General features: G+C 39.0%; 1 protein-coding gene across 1 annotated transcript in view; it reads left to right on the forward strand.

Moving 5' to 3' along the window:
- Positions 1-20,704, forward strand: part of KATNBL1 (katanin regulatory subunit B1 like 1) — a 38,414-nt gene that overhangs the window by 5,594 nt on the left and 12,116 nt on the right. Inside the window, exon 2 of the mRNA XM_046008719.1 lies at positions 20,489-20,619. Coding sequence (XP_045864675.1) covers positions 20,503-20,619 — 117 coding nt within the window. The 5' untranslated portion in view covers positions 20,489-20,502. The remainder of the gene's footprint in view (positions 1-20,488; positions 20,620-20,704) is intronic.

The following is a 20,704-nucleotide window of genomic DNA, read 5'->3' on the forward strand; positions in this document are numbered from 1 at the left end:
GCAGGCAGAGAGAGAGGAAGGGAAGCAGGCTCCCTGCTGAGCGGAGAGCCGGACGTGGGGCTTGATCCCAGGACCCTGGGATCATGACCTGAGCCGAAGGCAGGGGCTTTAACCCAACTGAGGCACCCAGGCGCCCCAAAATAAATAAAATCTTAAAAAAAACAACAACTTAGGCCTTGCTTATTTCCTATACCACTTAGTACCATCATTAACAGTATGTTTAGTATTGTAGCCAAAATAAATCATATAGAGATTGATTAAAATTTGGCCTTTCGTCTATGGAGGATTCATGGCACAGCTGTTGAAAACTAGTACTCTTGGGATTCCTGTTCTATAACTGCCATATAAAATAATCTTCAAGAATAGTTTTTGGGTTTTTTTTTAATTAAAAAAAGTTGGGGGGCGCCTGGGTGGCTCAGTGGGTTAAAGCCTCTGCCTTTCGCTCAGGTCATGATCCCAGGGTCCTGGGATCGAGCCCCGCGTCGGGCTCTCTGCTTGGCGGGGAGCCTGCTTCCTCTTCTCTCTGTCTCTGCCTGCCTCTCTCCCTACTTGTGATTTCTATCTGTCAAATAGATAAATAAAATCTTAAAAAAAAAAAAAGTTGGGGCGCCTGGGTGGCTCAGTGGGTTAAAGCCTCTGCCTTCGGTTCAGGTCATGATCTCAGGGTCCTGGGATCGAGCCCCGCATCAGGCTCTCTGCTCGGCAGGGAGCCTGCTTCCTCCTCTCTCTCTGCCTGCCTCTCTGCCTACCTGTGATCTCTGTCTGTCCAATTAAAAAAAAAAAAAGTTTACTTTAATCTCTACACCCAAATTGGGGCTCAAACTCACAACCCTGAGATGAAGATCCTCCTACTTGACCGACTGAGCCAGCCAGGTGCCCCAAGAATAGTTTTTAATCATATAATCTCTATACAAGGCTTCTCAGTAAGTGTATTTTGTCTGTTAAAGTTCAGGTTCCTGACCCATTATCCAGGGACTTTTGCATTTTTTCCAATCTACTTTTCTAGTTTGTTTCCTCCACAATGATCTGAACTCAGTAACTATTTAATTATTGAATAGTTGGTGTAGATAATAAACAAAAAGCGCAGTTATTCTCACCTGTTTCCGGGTAGGGAAAGACTGTAGGTATGCCTTTGTAGGGTGGCATTCATTATTTGGGGAATATTTACTGAAAAATAGCGTAAGGGACGATAACTCATAACCTCCACGTAAACAATTTTTTCTCTTCTTTTTGGCAGATCTATTTGGAAACTGAGTAATAATCAGAAGAAAATTACTTATGTATATTCAGTGGCATCAGTTGGCTACTTAGTGAGACTGACTCCATTATTATGTGCCCACAACATTGTTTGGATGGTTTCTCAGTCTAGATGTCTGTGTTATTTTGCAGTAACAACCCCCAAATCTCAGTGGCTTCAAATAACAAAGGGTTATTTCTCCTTGATTCATCTTACATGTGAGTTATCTGGAAGCTCTGCTCTATGTTATCCTTGCTAAGGAATGTGGACAGATGGAACCTTAATCTCTGTCCTTTGCTAGTTGCCACAATAGAGGGATGGTGATAGTAGTGAATCACACAAAGGGGCTCTCAAAGGCTTCTGCTTATATTTCAGTGGCAAGAGTAAGTCATATGACCATATCTAACTTCAAGATGATGGACAAGTATAAACTTACCATATATGTGAAAGGAGAATTGAAATATGGCACAGTTTTAATTTTTACCACAGTTAGATACTCTCCCATTGACATTTTTTTTTTTTTAAGATTTTATTTATTTATTTGACAGAGAGAAATCACAAGAGAGGCAGGCAGAGAGAGAGGAAGGGAAGCAGGCTCTCCGCTGAGCAGAGAGCCCGATGTGGGACTCGATCCCAGGACCCTGAGATCATGACCCGAGCCAAAGGCAGCGGCTTAACCCACTGAGCCACCCAGGCACCCCCTCCCATTGACATTTTTAACTATTTTGTGACTCCTCACTCTCAGCTGACCATTATCTTTCAGGGTTGACTTTGTCTTTCTTTAGATAGGTTCCTTCATTCATCAGCTGTTTATTAAGCATCTGTTATGTGCCAAGCACTTTTTTAGATGCAGTGAACATGATTTCTGCTATCAATGGAGCTTACAGTCTATGGGAGGACATGAACAATTAGCAAATAAGCAAGCTAATTTCAGATACTGATAATTGCTATTGTGGTGGAAAAAAATACAAGGTACTGGTATAGAGAATGGAGGTAAGGTTGGAGTTATTCTTGATTGGGTGGTCAGGGAAATGCTCTTGGGTGGGTAACATCTGAGCTGAGAGGTAGAAGCCCTGGGACTATATAGGAGGAATGTTTAAGCAGAAGGAATGGTTTGGCCACAAAATGGAAATGAACTTGGCATGTTGAAGGATAGAAGTCCACTGTGGCTAGAGGATTTAGGAGGAAACCGATATAGTCCAAAAGAGAAATGATGGTAGTTTGGTCTAGGATGGTGGTAACAGAAATTGAGAGAAATGAGTAGTTTGGGAATACATTAAAAAGGCAGGATCAGTGGATTGGAGATAGGGAATTTATGAAAAGACAAAATAAGAATGAATCCTTTGGAGCTTTCAGAAACTGGGAGGATGGTGGTACTATTTACTGAATTAGGAACAGTTGAAAGGATCAGATTTGAGAGGGTGGCTATTAAGGGTTCTATTTTCAGTATGTTAAGTTCAAGAATTATTGACTGTGGAACTGACATCCACATGGAGCTACTCACAGGCAGTTGGTGATACGAGTTCAGTGTTGAGGGGAAACATTGAGAGGGGCATTTTTTTTTTTTAATGAGGTCAGTATGTTTAATTTGGTTACAGTTAAGTTTTAGACCGGGTTTTATTATATCTCATTAAGGCAGTCTATGATTCATATGCTGGAAAAGTGTGTTCCCTAAGAGAAGAGGGCATTTTCAAATTTCAACATATATTCTGATTTTAGCCCAGGGGACATGGTGGTAACAAACCACTGTAATGGATAGGGATATATGGTCATCCTCACAAGTGTTGGAGTGTAAGAAGGATTAAAAACTATTGTTATAAAAGGACCCTAGCATCATCTTCTTTTGATTTAATTCTCAAAGTGTAGTCTACCCTTTCTTTTAAGGTGTTAGGGTATACTCCCCTTTGTTGTCATCCCCCCCACCGACTTCAAAATTAGGCACAAGTGTTATAGATTGGTAACCTTAGTCCAAATCATGAAGATAGAACATTAAAATTAGTTTATATTAGCTTGTCTTTTTTGGAGTTGTATATCTTACTGGAATGTCGTTTCATACATAGTGTCTTGTCTACCTTGAAAGCATTAGAAGTACCTTTAGTAGCTGAACAGGGGGGTCAGAAGGGATCCTTAAGGTGATGTCTTATATATGTATATATTTATGTACATTTCTGAGTTTAAGAAGACTGTAAGAAAGGATTAGAGAATTTTTTCCTCCCTATAAATGTTTCCAGAAAAATACTGTAACAGAGAGAATAAGATACTCAGCAAAACATGATAAGATAATCATCTACTTGGCTTTAGAAACCCTAAGTCTTCCTAAAGATTCAGGTATGTAGCCATTTAAGAAGAGGGGTATATTATACTGTCAAGACATTTCATAACTTTTTAAAAAATACTTTTTTCACATTTTTATTTGACTTCCAGTTAACATACAATTTAATATTAGTTTCAGGTGTAGAACTTAGGGTTCATCACTTATATACAACACCCAGTGCTCATCACAAGTGTCTTCCTTAATACCCATCACTCATTTAACCCATTCCCCCATGCACCTTCTCTCCAGTAACCCTTAACTTGTTCTCTGTAGTTAAGAGTCTGTTATGGGGGTGGGGAGGGGGGAAGATTTTCTTTTAAAGTAATGTCTACACTCAACTTGGGGCTTGAACTCACAACCTCCGGATCAAGAATCACACACTGACAACTGAGCCAGCCAGGTGCCCCACTATCAGTACATTTAGTTTAGTTAAAAGATAATACTTGAGTTTGATATAAAATTCAGGAAGTCCAAAAGGGAAAAGTCTTCCTCTCATCTCATCCCGGAGCCATACTTACCCTCTCTTCTAGTTTAACCTTTCAGAGATATTCCATGAATATACAGGCAGTCAATCCCATACACATTTTGTTTTTATATAAGTTGTAACATACTTTTCTGCACCTTCTGCTTCATCAGTGATATTTATGTGTAACTTAATGATAGCCAGCATTTACAGAGTGATTAACCATGTGCCAGACATTGTGGCAAATGGATTATTTTACTAATCCTCACAACACTACCCTGGAAATAGGTTAAGTAATTTGCCTTTAGTCACATAACTATTAAATGGTTAAAGCGGGACTCAAACCCAGGGAATCTGACTCTAGGACTTGTGTCACCTGGTTACAACATATGGCTTCGTCCTTTCAGTTTAATCACCTAAGAAAAGTACAACTTCATATTACTTCTTTCAGATGCAAACTAAAACATAATCTTATTTATTGTCTGTCAAATTCTCAGGGGTAAAAATTCATAATACAGAATCTTCTATCATCAAGGGTGCCGATAGTAGTCATTGCCCACCTCTGTCTGCAGGAGTGTGGATTGGAGGGCAGCTATCCATCTGCCCATTTGCCAGGCTTACATAGTTGCCCAGTTCAGTAAATGCAGCAGTTTAAAATAGAAGTTTAAAAGCATTGTTTTGGGGTTGGTTAAGTGTCTGCCTTCAGCTCAGGTCATGGTCCCAGAGTTCAGGGGTCAAACCCCATATATATCTGGCTCCCTGCTCATTGGGTAGCTTACATCTCCCTGTGCTACTCCCCATGCTTATACTCTTGCTCTCTCTTTGTCAAATACATAAAATCTTTAAAAAATAATAATAAAAGCATTGTTTCTATGAAAACTAATTGGAATGGTTTAGATAGACTAGATGAAGGGAAGTGTGACTCAAAAACTTCATTATCAACTTAGGTGTAGCTTACAAAGCTAACGATACGTGAAGTAAAACCATAGTCAATTAGAATTTTTTTTAAAGATTTTATTCATTTATTTGACAGACAGAGATTACAAGTAGGCAGAGAGGCAGGCAGAGGGAGAGGACGAAGCAGGCTCCCCACCGAGCAGAGAGCCTGATGTGGGACTCGATCCCAGGACCCCGGGATCATGACCTGAGCCGAAGGCAGAGGCTTTTTAACCCACTGAGCCACCCAGGTGCCCCAGTCATTTAGAATTTTGTACTGGGGCGCGTGGGTGGCTCAGTGGGTTAAGCCTCTGCCTTTGGCTCAGGTCATGATTCCAGGGTCCTGGGATCGGGCCCCACATCAGGCTCTCTGCTCAGCAGGGAGCCTGCTTCCCCCCACCACTTTCAGTCTGCTTCTCTTCCTACTTGTGATCTTTCTCTCTGTCAAATAAATAAAATCTTTAAAAAAAAATTTTTTTTGTACTGATAGTGCTTTGTGAGTGGCATTAGTTCTTGGGCCACTTGAAAGAAATCCAATGTAGAAATCGTAGATGAATATGCATTGTTTTAAGGTACATGTGTACATCTCTGTTTTAAAGATTTTTTTTTTTTTTATTTATTTATTTGACAGAGAGAGATCACAAGTAGGCAGAGAGGCAGGCAGAGAGAGAGGAGGAAGCAGGCTCCCCGCGGAGCGAGAACCCGATGCGGGGCTCGATCCCAGGACCCTGAGATCATGACCTGAGCCGAAGGCAGCGGCTTAATCCACTGAGCCACCCAGGCGCCCCTACATCTCTGTTTTAAAACATTTTTTTAAAGACTTCATTTATTGATTTATTTGACAGAGAGATAGAGAGCACAAGTAGGCAGAGTGGCAGGCAGAGCGAGAGGGAGAAGCAGGCTCTCCGCTGAGCAGGGAGCCCAATGTGGGGCTTGATCCCAGGACCCTGGAATCATGACCTGAGCCGAAGGCAGATGCTTAACTGACTGAGCCACCCAGGCGCCCCTACATCTCTGTTTTAAGTGAATCTTCAATTTTAAATGATTTTTTGACTAATAATAAAAAAATTACCACTCCCAGTCACATTATATGAAAGGGCCTCTATCATATATTTGAATATGAATATGATCATATTTTTTGACCCAATAATGAACTTCTCCAGAGGAAATAATCGATTTTGTACAAATATATATGTCTATTAAAGTATATATAATATATATATATGTCTATTAAAGTATTTTCTGATGGGCCCCTGGGTGGCTCAGTGGGTTAAGCCTATGCCTTCAGCTCAGGTCATGATCTCAGGGTCCTGGGATTGAGCCCCACACCAGGTTCTCTGCTCAGCGGGGAGTCTGCTTACCCCTCTCTCTCTGCCTGCCTTTCTGCCTACTAGTGACCTCTCTTTCTCTGTGTCAAATAAATAAATCTTTTTAAAAAAATGTATTTTCTGATATAGCAAAAATAAAAATATTCTTATGATAAAATAAATTGATATTTATCATTCTTATGATAAAATAAATTCTTATGATAAAATTTTCAAAAAGACTTTCTAATATGTAGGAAAACCATGTTAATGACAAAATGCAGCCTATAAAACTAAACTGCATGGTAAGGCACCTGGGTGGCTCAGTTGGTTAAGCATCTGCCTTTGGCTCAGGTCATGATCCCAGCATCCTCAGATTGAACCCCGCATCCAGCTTCCTACTCAGTGGGAAGACTGCTTCTCCCTCTCCCTCTGCAGTTCCCCCTGCTTGTGCTTTTACTCTCTGTCTCTCTCTGTCAAATACATACATAAAATCTTTAAAAACAAGCAAACAAAAAACTAAAGTGCATGAGAGAAGCACCAGAATAGTATTGGTGGTTGAATTATTAATGATTTTTTAAAATTTTAATTTGACTAGTTTTTATAGGAAGTAATACTAGTATGAAAGGCAAAATTTTGTATAAAGGGAGCATAAAGTAAAAAAGTTTCTCTACTGTTCCCCAGCTGTGTGGTTCACCTCTGTGGAAGCATTCAGTGTTTGTTAGAATATTCTAATGTGAGAGAGGTCATTGTTATCCATGTTTATTTCATTTTTTATTATTTTTTAAAGATTTTATTTATTTGTCAGAGAGAGCTCAAGCAGGGAGAGCGGCATGCAGAGAGAGAAGCAGGGTTCTCACTAAGCAAGGAGCCTTGATGAGGGACTCTATCCCAGGACCTTGAGATTATGCATGGCCTGAGCTGAAGGCAGGCCCTTAACCAACTGAGGTACCCAGGCATCCTTATCCATGTTTCTTTATGATTTTTTTTCCTTTTATGCAGCATACTTCCTTCTGCCTCCAGAAATGTGGAGTTACAGAGGGAGGGACAGGACCATAGACTTCCTGCCCATATGTTTTTGTTTCTCTCTCTCTCCCTGCCCTCACTTCCACATTACTCTTCTTGAGACAAAGTTGACTGCATCTCCAGTTGTTAAAGGGAATACTACCTCTAACCCGAAGAGCAAGGACATGACAAGCCATTTAAACTGTATCATTGCAGAACATTGCTATATATATACATATATATATATTTATAAGCCCACACATAAGCTTTGCTGTCTGATCTGTTTCTTTTATGAAAATTGTTAATCCTATGGAGAGGATGGTATAATGAATATCCATCTGAATTACCCAGTGTCAGCCATTATCAGTGTTTCTTGTTTTGTTGATTTTCCCCTACTCTGTAAATCCCAAACATCATCTTTTCTTCAGTATGATGTATGTATATGTATCTCTAGAAGACTCTTAAAAAAGTGATATAATAATACCATTCAACTAGAAATAACTAATGGTGTTTCCTTACTGTCATACACTGCTAATGGAAATGTAAAATGATACAACTTTTCAAAGTTTGGCAGTTTTCTTAAATAGTTAAACATATACGTACCACCATCCCACTCCTAGGTATTTACCCAAGAGAAATGAAAGTATCTGTTCATGCTGAGACTCGTACAAGACTCTTCATAGCAACTTTATTAGTAATAGCCAAAACTGGAAACAACCCAAATGTCTATCAGCAGATGAATGGAAAAACAAATTTTGATATACTCACACAATAGAGTACTGCTCTGCAGTAAAAAGGGATGGACTGTTGATACATATAACAACATGAATGATTCCCAAAGTAATTATATTGAGTGAAAGAAACCATACCCCCCCTCCAAAGAAGAGTATATACTATGTGATTCTTTCTGTATAAAGTAGTAGAAAATGCAAACCAAGCTGTAGTGACAGAAAGCAGATCAAGTGTTTGGGGAAGAAGTATAAAGAGACACAGGAAATTTTTGAAGATGATGGATAAAGGGGCACCTGGGTGACTTTGTGGGTAAGCTTCTGCCTTCGGCTCAGGTAACGATCCCATGGTCCTGGGATTGAGCCCTGTATTGGGCTCCCTTCTCAGCGGGAAGTCCGCTTCTCCCTCTCCCTCTGCTTGCTGCTCCCCCTGCTTCTCTATCAGATAAATAAATAAAATCTTAAAAAAGGATGATGGATAAGTTCCATGTATTGATTGTGGTAGTGGTTTAATGGATATATGTGTATGTGTGTGTGTATAGATATATATACACACACACTAAATATTAAATATGTACAGTTTATTTGTTATACTTTGGGGTTATAAACAACTAATTCCTTAATATCACATATCCACTTAATATTCAAATTTCCCTAATTATTATACATTTTAACAGCTTTTAAAAAATAGGATCTTAAGCAATATCCACACATTGTATTCAGTTGATGCAATGTCTTTTAATATATGGCCTCCTTCTCTTTTTTCTTTTTTCTTGCAAAATATTTGTTGAGGAAACTGAGTTTTGTGTCCCAAAGATTTCTGTTTTCTGGATTTTTCTAATTATATCTTCGTGGTAGTGTTTAACAGGTTCCTCTCTGACTTCTATTTCCTTTAAACTGGTAGTTGGTAAAAAGCAGTTGAAGCTTATGTTCAGGCTAGATTTTTTTGGGCAAGAATATTTAAGTGTTGTGAAGTGTATTTCCTATTGTATCACATCAGGAGACATGTAATGTCTGACTGTCTCCTTGTTTGTGATGCTAAAGTTGATGAGTGGTTTGGATGTTATCAGCTTGATATATCCATTATACAGTTCCCTGTCAGCTTCCGTATCTGTTTTGGCTTTATATTCATGCTCAAATTGAACAATCATTTCTGGAGGAAAACCGAAAATATGGAAATAAAGAAAGCTCTAGTAGATTATGATTTTTTAATACCTAAAAGTTTTTACTGTGGTTGCTTAAATAGAGAGCTTTCCTTTATTTCATTTTTACAATTTCTGTTTGTCTTCAGGACTCAGATCTGGTGTGACATAAGATGAATTTCTAGATACTTGATTGCCTCTCAAATTAGATTCACTGCTGCTGCTTTTTTAGCAACCTGTACTATCTGTTTGTCTTCTGCAGCACTTACTGTTTTATATTTATTGGCTTTCTTACTTTCTTGTCACTCTCCCTCCACCCCAGGCCATGATCTTGAGAAACTGAGAAATAAGACATGTACTTCTTACTCATCTCTTGATACATAGTCGGTGCTCAGTAAATGAATGTTGAATACATGTGCTTTCTTTAATCATTTAAAAAATGAACTTTAAAATGCTAGTACTTTGATTGTGATGATATTCAGTTGCTCACTAGAGGATATACTTTTATATAAGGATATATTTTTGTGGCTTTGTATATATTTAAGAATTATTTAACTACCTTTTAGACTGTGTATCTGAAGGTGTGAGATGCAGCTCCTGCTCATGAGTAGTTTTGAAGTCTAATTGGCAAGAGGAGACACCTGGATCAGTCAGGGCTCAGTCATGTCTTCATTTAGGCCCTCAGTTATTTGTTGATTGTTAGGGTCCTAAACTATGTGACATTAATTTACCATGTACCATAAAAAGGTGGTGAAAGAAAAGATCATTGAAGATAGTAATCAAGAAATGATTGAGGGGGGAGGATTTTAACTCAGTCATGGTCTGATAGGCTGTGATGGAATTGAAAGGGACACTTCTGTTTCATAAAAGAAGAAACATTCTGTTTCCCCAAAAAATGAAATATCAGGAAGGGCAGGAAGTATTAATAGCAAAACAAATGAGACTTATTGTTATAAAGTATGCTTTCTCTGTTTAACGGTGATTACAATGAGTCTTTACCCTTTTCTCTGTTTCTTTTTGTGAAAGTGTTAATGTGGTTCACTTCTTAAATCTTTGCCATCTTCTGGGATGCTTGGGGGCTCAGTTGATTAAGGGGCCTGCTTTCGGCCTAGGTCGTGATCCCAGGGTCCTTGGATTGAGCCCCACATCGGGCTCCTTGATAGAGGAGAGCCTACTTCTCCCTCCGCCTGCCGCTCCCTCTGTTTGTGCTCTCTCTCTCTCTTTCTCTCTGACAAACAAATAAAATCTTAAAAAGAAATCTTTGACACTCTTGATCCCTCTGTGAACTTCCAGTGTTAGTGCTGTCTCTCCCTGAAGTTTGCCTGCTGCTTTGAAATCTCTTTAATCGGTTAAAGTATTCTCTTCAGTTTTGACAGCTAGGTAATTAACTTATTTTCCCCCATTCTCTTTGTCCTCCGTTTTTCCTTTATTAAAAAGACAAAACCAAAACCAAAAAAAACAAAACAAAAAAATGTATTGTCTGCAGGTTTTCTTTTACTTTTGGAGGCAGGGTATATACACAGGCATTTTCACTTTTACAGCTGAGGAAAATGAGGCTCAGCTGTTTCCAAGGTCACATAGCTAGTTAAGCTGGAAAGCTGGGGATTTGAACATGGGATAATTTGACCTAATCTTTTAGCTACACTAGACTTTAAGGTTGGATGAGTCTTTAATTTTTCACCCAGGTTGTGAGGTTTGATACCTACTACATAGTGAGCAAAAAGCTTTCCAGAAAGCTTGGGAGAAGCAGGAGGAGCCTGGAAGCCTTTGCAGGTTAAACTTTTAACTCCCACTAGCCTCCAAGTGAGAGCACTCATCTCACCCCCATCATTGCACACAGAGGGCACTGAGGGCATCTCCTGTCCTCAGGGCCAGACAGCCCACATAGATGAGTAGAACATAGAACCAGAAGGGCAGGCCTTGGTAATCACAACTCAGAGCAGATACATATATTTCAGATGCTTTGAGGAATGTTTCTGGAACCTCCGGCACTGAAATCTGGGCCAATCCTGGAGAAGAATGGATGTGGGCCCAATGGAACCGTATTTTTTACTTTGTCCAGTGAGTGTTGAGTGTCCAAGGAGCCTAATGAAAAGCCATCAATGATGTGTGTTTTACCCCCCAGTTTTTTAAAGTCAGGTTATTGAGTCGTCATCGTGGACATGAGGTTTTTTTTTTCCCTTAAAGATTTTATTTATTTATTTGACAGAGACACAGCGAGAGAGGGAATACAAGCAGGGGGAGTGGGAGAGGGAGAAGCAGGCCTCCCACCGAGCAGAGAGCCTGATGAGGGGCTCCATCCCAGGACCCTGGGATTATGACCTGAGCCTAAGGCAGACGCTTAACGACTGAACCACCCAGGTGTGCCCCTGACATAAATTTTGATATACACAGAGTTCTACGTGTATAGTCGCTAACACAATCAAGAAATAGAACATGCCCCTCCATCCTCAAGACTCTGGCTGTTTTTCTTTCCCTACAGTTTTGCCTTTTCTAGAGTGTCATAAAAGTGAAGTTGTATAGCATATAGCATTAGGAATCTCACTTCTCATTTAGCATAATGAGATTGAGACATTCATGTTGTCATGTGTATTAGTAATTCCTTCTTTTTTATTGCTGAGTAGTTGTTAATTTCTATAGAAAAAATATTGAAAAATCAGTCTCAGAAAATAAATCTTTTAACCCAGGTGAGGTGACCATACATCCCAGTTTGCTTGGGACAAACCTGGTTTATGCCTGTTGACCCAGCATAATTCAGTGAAGAAAAAAAAAAGGGTCAGAATGGATCCATGAAATATTTTGAAGAAAGATTCAAGAAGACTTAGTGATCAGTTGGAAGGAAGAAGAGAGAAGTCAAACAACTCCTAGGTTTTTAGTTGAGAGAAGTTTGATACCAGCAATTTAAAATGTGGTAGCTAGGAAGGGCAGTTAGATGGTTTGACATTGGAAGAGATTGAAGAAGTTTGTTTTAGATGTGTCGACTTGGACTATCAGTGCCAGGTCAGAAGGCCAAATAGAAGTTGGAGGAGAGACTGGGTCTAGAGAAATAGCTGAAGCCTTGAAAGCATGTTTTTCTGATTTTAGTGTAGAGATAAGAGTTGTTGAAAGAAAAGGAACCAAAAGGGAGTAAGGGAGCAAGGAGACTCAAGATACTGTAGGGCTGTGTTCTATGAATAGATAATCTGCGTGCGCATGCGAGCGTGCGTGTGTGTGTGTGTGTGTGTGTGTGTTGGGGTGCAGTGAAATGGTGAAAAAGCTAAATAGTGATTAAGAATGAGCATGGGGCACCTGGGTGGCTCAGTGGGTTAAAGCCTCTGCCTTCAGCTCAGGTCATGATCCCAGGATCCTGGGATCGAGCCCTGCATCAGGCTCTCTGCTCGGCAGGGAACCTGCTTCCTCCTCTCTCTCTCTCTGCCTGCCTCTCTGCCTACTTGTGATCTCTATCTCTCAAATAAAATAAATAAAATCTTTAAAAAAAAATGAGCAAAGCCTTTAGAGTTGGCTTGGCTGACCTTGATATGAGCATCATCGGTGTTATAAAAGGTTCCCTTACAGCAGCAAGTGACCTTGAAGATGGATTTTTTTTTTTTTCAGATGAGAGGACAAAATAAAATCAAGGTTGTAAAGGGTTAAAGAGAAAATGGAAACTAAAAAGCACTCATTGTAGAAGTTTGGCAGGAAAGAAAAGTAGAGAAAGAATATAGGAGTTGATAGAGGAAACCTGAGCATGTTTGAAAGCAGAAGGGGAGGAATCAGTTCAAAGGGAGAAATTGAAGATACAGAAGTGGGGTGGGGCGGGGAGCTAAGTTCTAAGAGATGAGAAGGCAACAACTGAGAAAATTAGAATAGAGCTGTCCTAATTTTGGAAAAGGTAAAATAGAGCCTTCCTATGAAATGTTACCTTTATGTGTTGGCATTTATACCTTTTTCACTTTCTTACTATAAGGGAGCTTTATAATTAAACTGCATTTTATAAGACAGTGGCCTCATTAAGTTAAAGTATTTATTCAGATTATGAAAATAATTCATGTTCATTGTAGAAAAGAGAGAAACCTATAAATGAAGGGAAAAATCACCTGTAATTTCACTAGCAATAAATAACTTATGTTGGTGTTTTGGTACAGCTCTTTTGAATGCATTAATCATTTATATATTATACACACACACACATACACACACATATAGTTTAGATAGCTTTTGAATAACCATTTTTTTAACCTGCTTTTTATAATGCCATTTTTTAAAAAATATTTTTATTTATTTGACAGAGTGGGAGAGAGTGAGAGAGAGCACAATCAGGGGGCAGCATGCAGAGGGAGAAGCAGGCTCCCTGCTGAGCAGGGAGCCCCATGCAGGACTCAATCCCAGGACCTGAGATCATGATCTGAGCTGAAGGCAGACGCTAAACCAGCTGAGCCATCCAGGCGCCCCTGTTTTTTGAACCTTCCACTCACAAAACATTCTTTGAAAATAGTGTTTGTAATATTTCATTGGAACAACCTTAGCATTCTCAGTCCCCCCCCCTTTTTTTTTTAAAGATTTTATTTATTTAACAGAGATCACAAGTAGGCAGAGAGGCAGGCAGAGAGAGGAGGAGGAAGCAGTCTCCCTGCCGAGCAGAGAGCCCGATGTGGGGCTCGATCCCAGGACCCTGAGATCATGACCTGAGCCGAAGGCAGAGTCTTTAACCCACTGAGCCACCTGGCGCCCCCTCAGTTGCCTTATTTATCACCTTGTTGTTTAACCTGATCCAAATTTCACTGTTAAACGTTTAAATAAGTGCTGCAGATACCAAAGCAGTTCCTAAGTGTCTGGTAGCTGAATATAGAGGGGAGGGAATCCATATCCACAGGCTCTAAAGATTGTCCCAGAAAAATCTCATCTTTACCTTCTGTTCCTCTCCCCCTCATTGAAATTCTTGAAGAAAAAGGCCATGTTCATCCTTTCCATTCATTTTTTTGTGTCACAGCTGCGTTATGGAGGAAACCTGTGATTTGTCTTTAAGTCTTAAAAATCCACTAGTGGGACTTAGAAGAGAGAAGAAAAGGTTACCCTTGCAGGGTAAGGGAAGGATAGGAGGTAGGACTCCCTTATAGTTTATGTTCGTTTGTCTCTCTCCTGTCATCTAAGAAGAATTAGTACTCTCATCTTATTTCAACTATTCTGGGTTGAAGGTTGACTCTGCTGTGGTTAGGCATGAATTGCATTTGATTAATGAAAACAAAGTTGTGGTAGAATAGCATGGATTCTATGCCCTACACTCTGTCACTAACTAAGTCTAGTGTGCTTTGGGCAAGTTACTTCATCTCCTTGGCTTAAAAAAAAAAGTTAGGCTAAAGCTTTAAATTCTAAAGCCTCCTTAGTTCTTATTTTTATGTATTTTATTATTATATAATAATGTTCAAGACTCTTGGGGAATATCATGCAAGCCCTTTGTGAAAGTCTGTGATAGTAATTGGAGAATACTTGATACCAGGAATATTAATTATTATAATTCTTTGTACACAACCATGCTTTGCTTTTTTTAAAAAAATATTTTATTATTTGACAGACAGAGATCACAAGTAGGCAGAGAGGCAGGCAGAGAGAGAGAGGAAGGCAAGCAGGCTCCCTGCTGAGCAGAGAGCCCGATGCATGACTCATCCAGGACCCTGGGATCATCGCCTGAGCCCAAGGCAGAGGCTTTAACCCACTAGCCACCCAGGCGCCCCAACCATGCTTTGCTTTTTAAGAAAAGGAATGAAATTGCCTAGTGAAATTGCAGAGTTAAATGCAATGTAAATAATTGATGTGCTTTAGTATATTAGTATAAAAAGAAAGCTTAAATTAATTTGATCTTAAGCTTTAACAAGTTATTAGAGAAAAAAGTCTGGACATGTTTCATACCTTTATGATGAGTTTTTCTCATCATTGTGAGTAGGGAGTATGTGAACATTTAGAGCTGTTTAATCTCTTTATTTGGCAGCGATTGTAGTAGATTATATGAATAGATCCCTTTTCATCTTTCTGATAAGAGATAGCTATATATAAGGGGAATTCAACCCTCCAACTCCTTCTACGTGGCAGTTTTTTCCTGCCTTCTCAAGAAAATATCCATAGCAATCAGTCTTATCTTTTTTTTGTCTTATCTTTATTTAAGAAAATACGTGTTATAGTCAACATTCAGAACAGTTTAGCCCTTGTTTTTATTCTCTTTAGGCATTTTAAAAAAAATTTTGCATTAAAAAGTTATCCTTTCTAGTTTCTATCCTTTCTAATCATTGTCTTCAAATACTCAGTCCCATTTCAGATTATTCTCTTTTTGTATCTTATCAGGCAGCACTGTGGAAACACCTAGGAGCCCCAGCAGTTACTTTAAACTATTTTAGTAGCACTGTCAGATGCTCTGGAGGGGAAAGGATAATCTTATTGCCCAAGAAAGGTGCTACCAAATGTATAAGATATAAAGCAAAGTGGAATTTGTAGTGTAAAAATCCTTTGTAATGACACTTTACCAATTATAATTTGATAATTTATGTTTTGTTTTGTTTTTTTTTTTTAAAGATTTTATTTATTTATTTGACAGAGAGAGATCACAAGTAGATAGGCAGGCAGAGAGAGAGAGAGAGAGAGAGGGAAGCAGGCTCCCTGCTGAGCAGAGAGCCCGATGTGGGACTCGATCCCGGACCCCGAGATCATGACCTGAGCCGAAGGCAGCGGCTTAACCCACTGAGCCACCCAGGCGCCCCTGATAATTTATGTTTTAAAAGCTTTATTGAAGTGTAATTTACATACCATAAAATTCACCTGTTCTAAATGTACAGTTTACAGATTTTAAAAATATATAGGATTGTACAGTCATCAACCATAATCTAATTTTAGAACATTCTATCACCACATCACCCCCAGAGAAGCCTTGCAATTATTCTCACTCCCACCTCAGCTCTAGGCAACCATTAATCTACTTTCTCTCTCTATGCTCCATACTTTTTTTTTTTTTTAAGATTTTATTTATTTACTTGAGAGAGGGAACACAAGCAGAGGGAGGGGCAGAGGGAGAGAGACAAGCAGACTCCCTGAGTGGAGAACCTGACTTGGGGCTCCATCCCAGGACCCTGAGATCATGACCCACGCTGAAGTCATGCTTAACTGACTAAGCCACCCAGAAGCATGGAGGGGCTCCTGGGTGGCTTAGTCAGTTAAGCATGACTTCAGCGTGGGTCATGATCTCGGGGTCCTTAACTGACTAAGCCACCCAGGAGCCCCTCTATGCTTCTGGGTGGCTTAGTCAGTTTATGGACATTTCATATAAATGAAAGAACATAATCTCTTGTCTTTTGTGTTTGGCTTCTTTCACTTGGTGTGATGTTTGTACATATTATTGCATGTATTAATATTTTGTTCAATTTTTGTTGTTGAGTAGTATTCCCAACAGATATATCACCTTTTGTTTTGCCATTCACCAACTGATACACATTTGGGTTTTTTCTACTTTTTGGCTATCCTGAATAATTTTTTTAATCAACATTTGCATACCAGTCTTTGTGTAACATAAACTTTCATTTCTTATGAATAAATATGTAGGGGTGGAATTGCTGAATCATGTGGTAAATCAGTATTTAACATTTCAAGAAAGTGCCAAACTGTTTTCCAGAGTCATTATGTCATTTTATATTTATATGGTAATGTGTGAGGATTCCAGTTTCTCCACATCCTTCTCAGCATTTGTTACTGTATGTCATTTTTATTATAGCCATTCTAGTGGTTGTGAAATAATATGCCATTGTTGTTTTAAACTTGCATCACTATCATGGTATATCCATGTTTTGCTGTTGTTGGTTGGAGTTTTCTATTAATGTTGATTTTATCCTGTTGATTAATGGTATTGTCTCATAGCCTTGTTGAATTTGTCTGTTTGTTCCATCAGTCATTGGGAAGGTATATTGTTTGTTTCATACCGTTTCAGATTCTTTGGTGCTCTGAAATTTGACAGTTCTCTGTGTTGTAGGTCTATTTTCATCTACAATTCTGACCCTAATTGTACTCTTTTCAATTTATTTTTTTAAAGATTTTGTTTATTAAAAAAATAAGATTTTGTTTATTTATTAGAGAGAGAGATAATGAGAGAGAGAAAATGAGTGGGGAGGAGAGGGAGAAGCAGGTTCCCATGAGCAAGGAGCCTGATGTAGGTCTTGGTCCCAGAACCCTGGGATCATGACCTGAGCCAAACGCAGGTGCTTGATGGACTAAGCCACCGAAGTGCCCCCTCATTGTGCTCTTTCAATGTGGAAATTCATGTCCTTCAGTCCTGTACAGTTTTCAGTTATTTATTTGACTCTTTCATTATTTTCCCTGTACTTTTTCTGAAATTCCATTTATTTGGATATTGGTTCCTCTAAGCCAATCTTACCTTTTTTCCTTTCCCCTTATATGTCAGGAGATATCCTCAAGTTTCTCTTCCAGCTTTCTACGGATTTTTTTTTTTTTTTTTGCTATCTTCTTATATCCTGTTTTTAATTTCTAAATCTTTGTTTTTTGTCTCATTTGTGTTTCACATATACAATTTGTTCTTATCTCTCAAGGATTTCTGAAAGTCAGGTTTATTGAGATATAATTTACATATGATAAAAATTCACTCTTTTTGGTGCATAGTTACATTAGTTTTTTGTTTTTTTTTAAGATTTTATTTATTTATTTGACAGAGAGAGATAACAAGTAGATAGAGAGGCAGGCAGAGAGAGAGAGAGAGAGAGAGAGAGGGAAGCAGGCTCCCTGCTGAGCAGAGAGCCCAATGCGGGACTCTATCCCAGGACCCCGAGATCATGACCTGAGCCGAAGGCAGCGGCTTAACCCACTGAGCCACCCAGGCGCCCGTTACATTAGTTTTGACAGGTAACTACCACCATAATCAAGATGGAAAACAGTTCTTTGGGAGACTTGAACCATCACTGATGTCAGTATTTTTAGACGTGTGTGAATGTATGTGTGTTTTCCTCTGGGACTGATCAGAGTTCCCAAAGGATCTTCTGTTTTCTTCCTGGAGTGTGTAAGGCTGGCTGCAAGCTTCCATGAGACGAATGATAGAAAGACGCTTAGATCTCAATATGTAGTATGTAAACTTTCACTTGATGCCCTTTTAGACAATATTCTTCTCCTTCATTTGTGCCTGGTGTTTCTTATCTCAAGGACTTTTGTTTTAAATTTTCCATACAACATTTATTGGAATGGGGAAAGTGATCTTGGAGCTAATTTTGTCTTAAATGGATATTCAGTCATTCTTCTTCTTTTTTTTTTTTTTTTTAATTTTTATTTTTATTTATTTGACAGAGAGAGATCACAAGTAGACAGAGAGGCAGGCAGAGAGAGAGAGAGAGAGGGAAGCAGGCTCACCGCCGAGCAGAGAGCCCGATGCGGGACTCGATCCCAGGACCCTGAGATCATGACCTGAGCCGAAGGCAGTGGCTTAATCCACTGAGCCACCCAGGCGCCCAGTCATTCTTCTTCTTAAGCCCACATTTTCCCCCACTTCTTGAGGTCTTCAATATTGCCAAGTCCTGAACCTTTGGAGATTCTGCTTTTTTACCTTTCCTCATTGCTAATTTAGGACTTGGCTTTCTCAGTTCTGCTGTCATTTATCACTTTTGCTTTGCAGTTTCCAAAATGTTAACTGCCATCAACTCATCTTTTCTTCTTTGTCCTTATGGGTTTTATGCCTTTAAAAACCCTTTACTATCATTGTAATGAGGTTTCAGGGAAGGGTAGAAGTAATTGCTTAAGTTTAGTCCATTATCTTTAATAAAATCCCCCTTTCTTTAAAAAAGAAAAGGTTACCTTGTGCAAAATATTATGATCCAGCTTCTGTCTTTCCAGCTTCACTTTTTATTCTGCTACAGTCCACCTGCAGCCTAAGCTCCAGTCACATGCATCTTCTTAAGAGATTGCCAAACAAGCCATGTTGCTTCATGCCTTTCAGTTCTGCACATGCTATTTTTTCAATGTGCTATTTGTCCTTTAAGTCTCTGCTCAGTGAAGCTTTGCTGACTCACATGACTGCCCCTCTATTGGAGTGTTTATTGTATTACTGCAATTATTTATTTCTTAAAAAGTTGCATCCTAAAGGTTTTTTAATCTGGGGGTGCAGCTGGAAGGGATGCCCATGGATTAATGGCAGGAAATCTCAGAATACACTGAAATTATTTGCATATTTTCATGTTTGTGCATATTTTTGGAAAATTCTCTAAGGCAGATTTTCTTCTAAGAGTGTACATCAGAAATGCTGTGGAGCTTTTTAAAAATATAATTGCTTTGGGCTTCACTCCAGAGACTGCTGAGGTATAATCTGAAGTTAGGGGCCAGAGGATATATTTTCTAAAAGCTTCCCAAGCGATTCTTTAGAAGAGCTTCTCTGGTCTGTCATCTTCATTAATTCTGGGGCTTGGCATATAGTGAATACTCAGTAAACATTTTAAAAAGGAACAAGGGAGGAACTTGTGTTCAGGTCATGGCCTGAAATAAATTTCTTGTGTGAAACTTGAATGCAAGTGGGGGAATGACTAATTTATTGTTATATAAAGGAAGTAATAGTATCTATTTTCCCTTCTTTGAAATAACTGAACGAATGGGAAATGGTGAATTGTTTTTTCAAAGGTAGAGGAAAGCTCTGGAGACCTTATTGCAAGAATGAAAGAAAAATTTAAGGATCAGGCATAAAACTAGTCAGATATATATGGTTTGATTTTTGTTCCCCTACTACTTATAGTTGTATTTTTTTAAAAGATTTTTATTTATTTATTTAACAGAGATCACAAGTAGGCAGAGAGGCAGGCAGAGAGTGGGGCGGGGGGAAGCAGGCTCCCTGCCGAGCAGAGAGCCCGATGCGATGCGGGACTTGATCCCAGGACCCTGGGATCACGACCCGAGCTAAAGGCAGAGGCTTAACCACTGAGTCACCCAGGCGCCCCCTTATAGTTGTATTTGAACCAGTGATTTGATTCTAAAACTAGGCTTCTATACATTTGGATGTCATTGATATATACTATTTATACCTGACTTCATAACCTCTAAATTTAAATTTAATATATGGCCAGTGACATAGAAAATGGGGAGATTGACATGTTGCATTGGCAAAAAAAAACACCTCATATTATTTTTAACTGATTGCAAATAAGGAATGAGAACAGGAGCCTAATTTTCTGCAATGCCTGGCCTTGTTTAAGGTTTTAAACCTTGTTTAAAGGTTTTTAAAACGTGCATAAATTAGAACTATGTGCTCTGCTTTACTCATAAACCTCTTTTAAATAGTGTTGTATTTTTGTCTGTTAATGATCAGGCTCTTTTGCATTTTGTATTTTCCATTTCTTATTTTTGTTTTGCTGTTTAGGTATTTAAGAGATTATGGCATCTGAAGCCCACAATGTTAAAAAACGAGGCTTTTGTAATAATATTGAGGATCATTCCACTGATCTTCCTAGAAAAAGGATCTCTAATTTTACTAATAAGAACATGAAGGAGGTAAGTGCATGGTTTCTAGGTAATGGATAAGACAGTATCTTAATCTTTTCATGCTACTGTAGCAGAATACAATAGACAGGGTGAC

Source organism: Meles meles, chromosome 6 (genome assembly GCF_922984935.1).
Source record: "Meles meles chromosome 6, mMelMel3.1 paternal haplotype, whole genome shotgun sequence".
NCBI classification, from domain to species: domain Eukaryota; kingdom Metazoa; phylum Chordata; class Mammalia; order Carnivora; family Mustelidae; genus Meles; species Meles meles.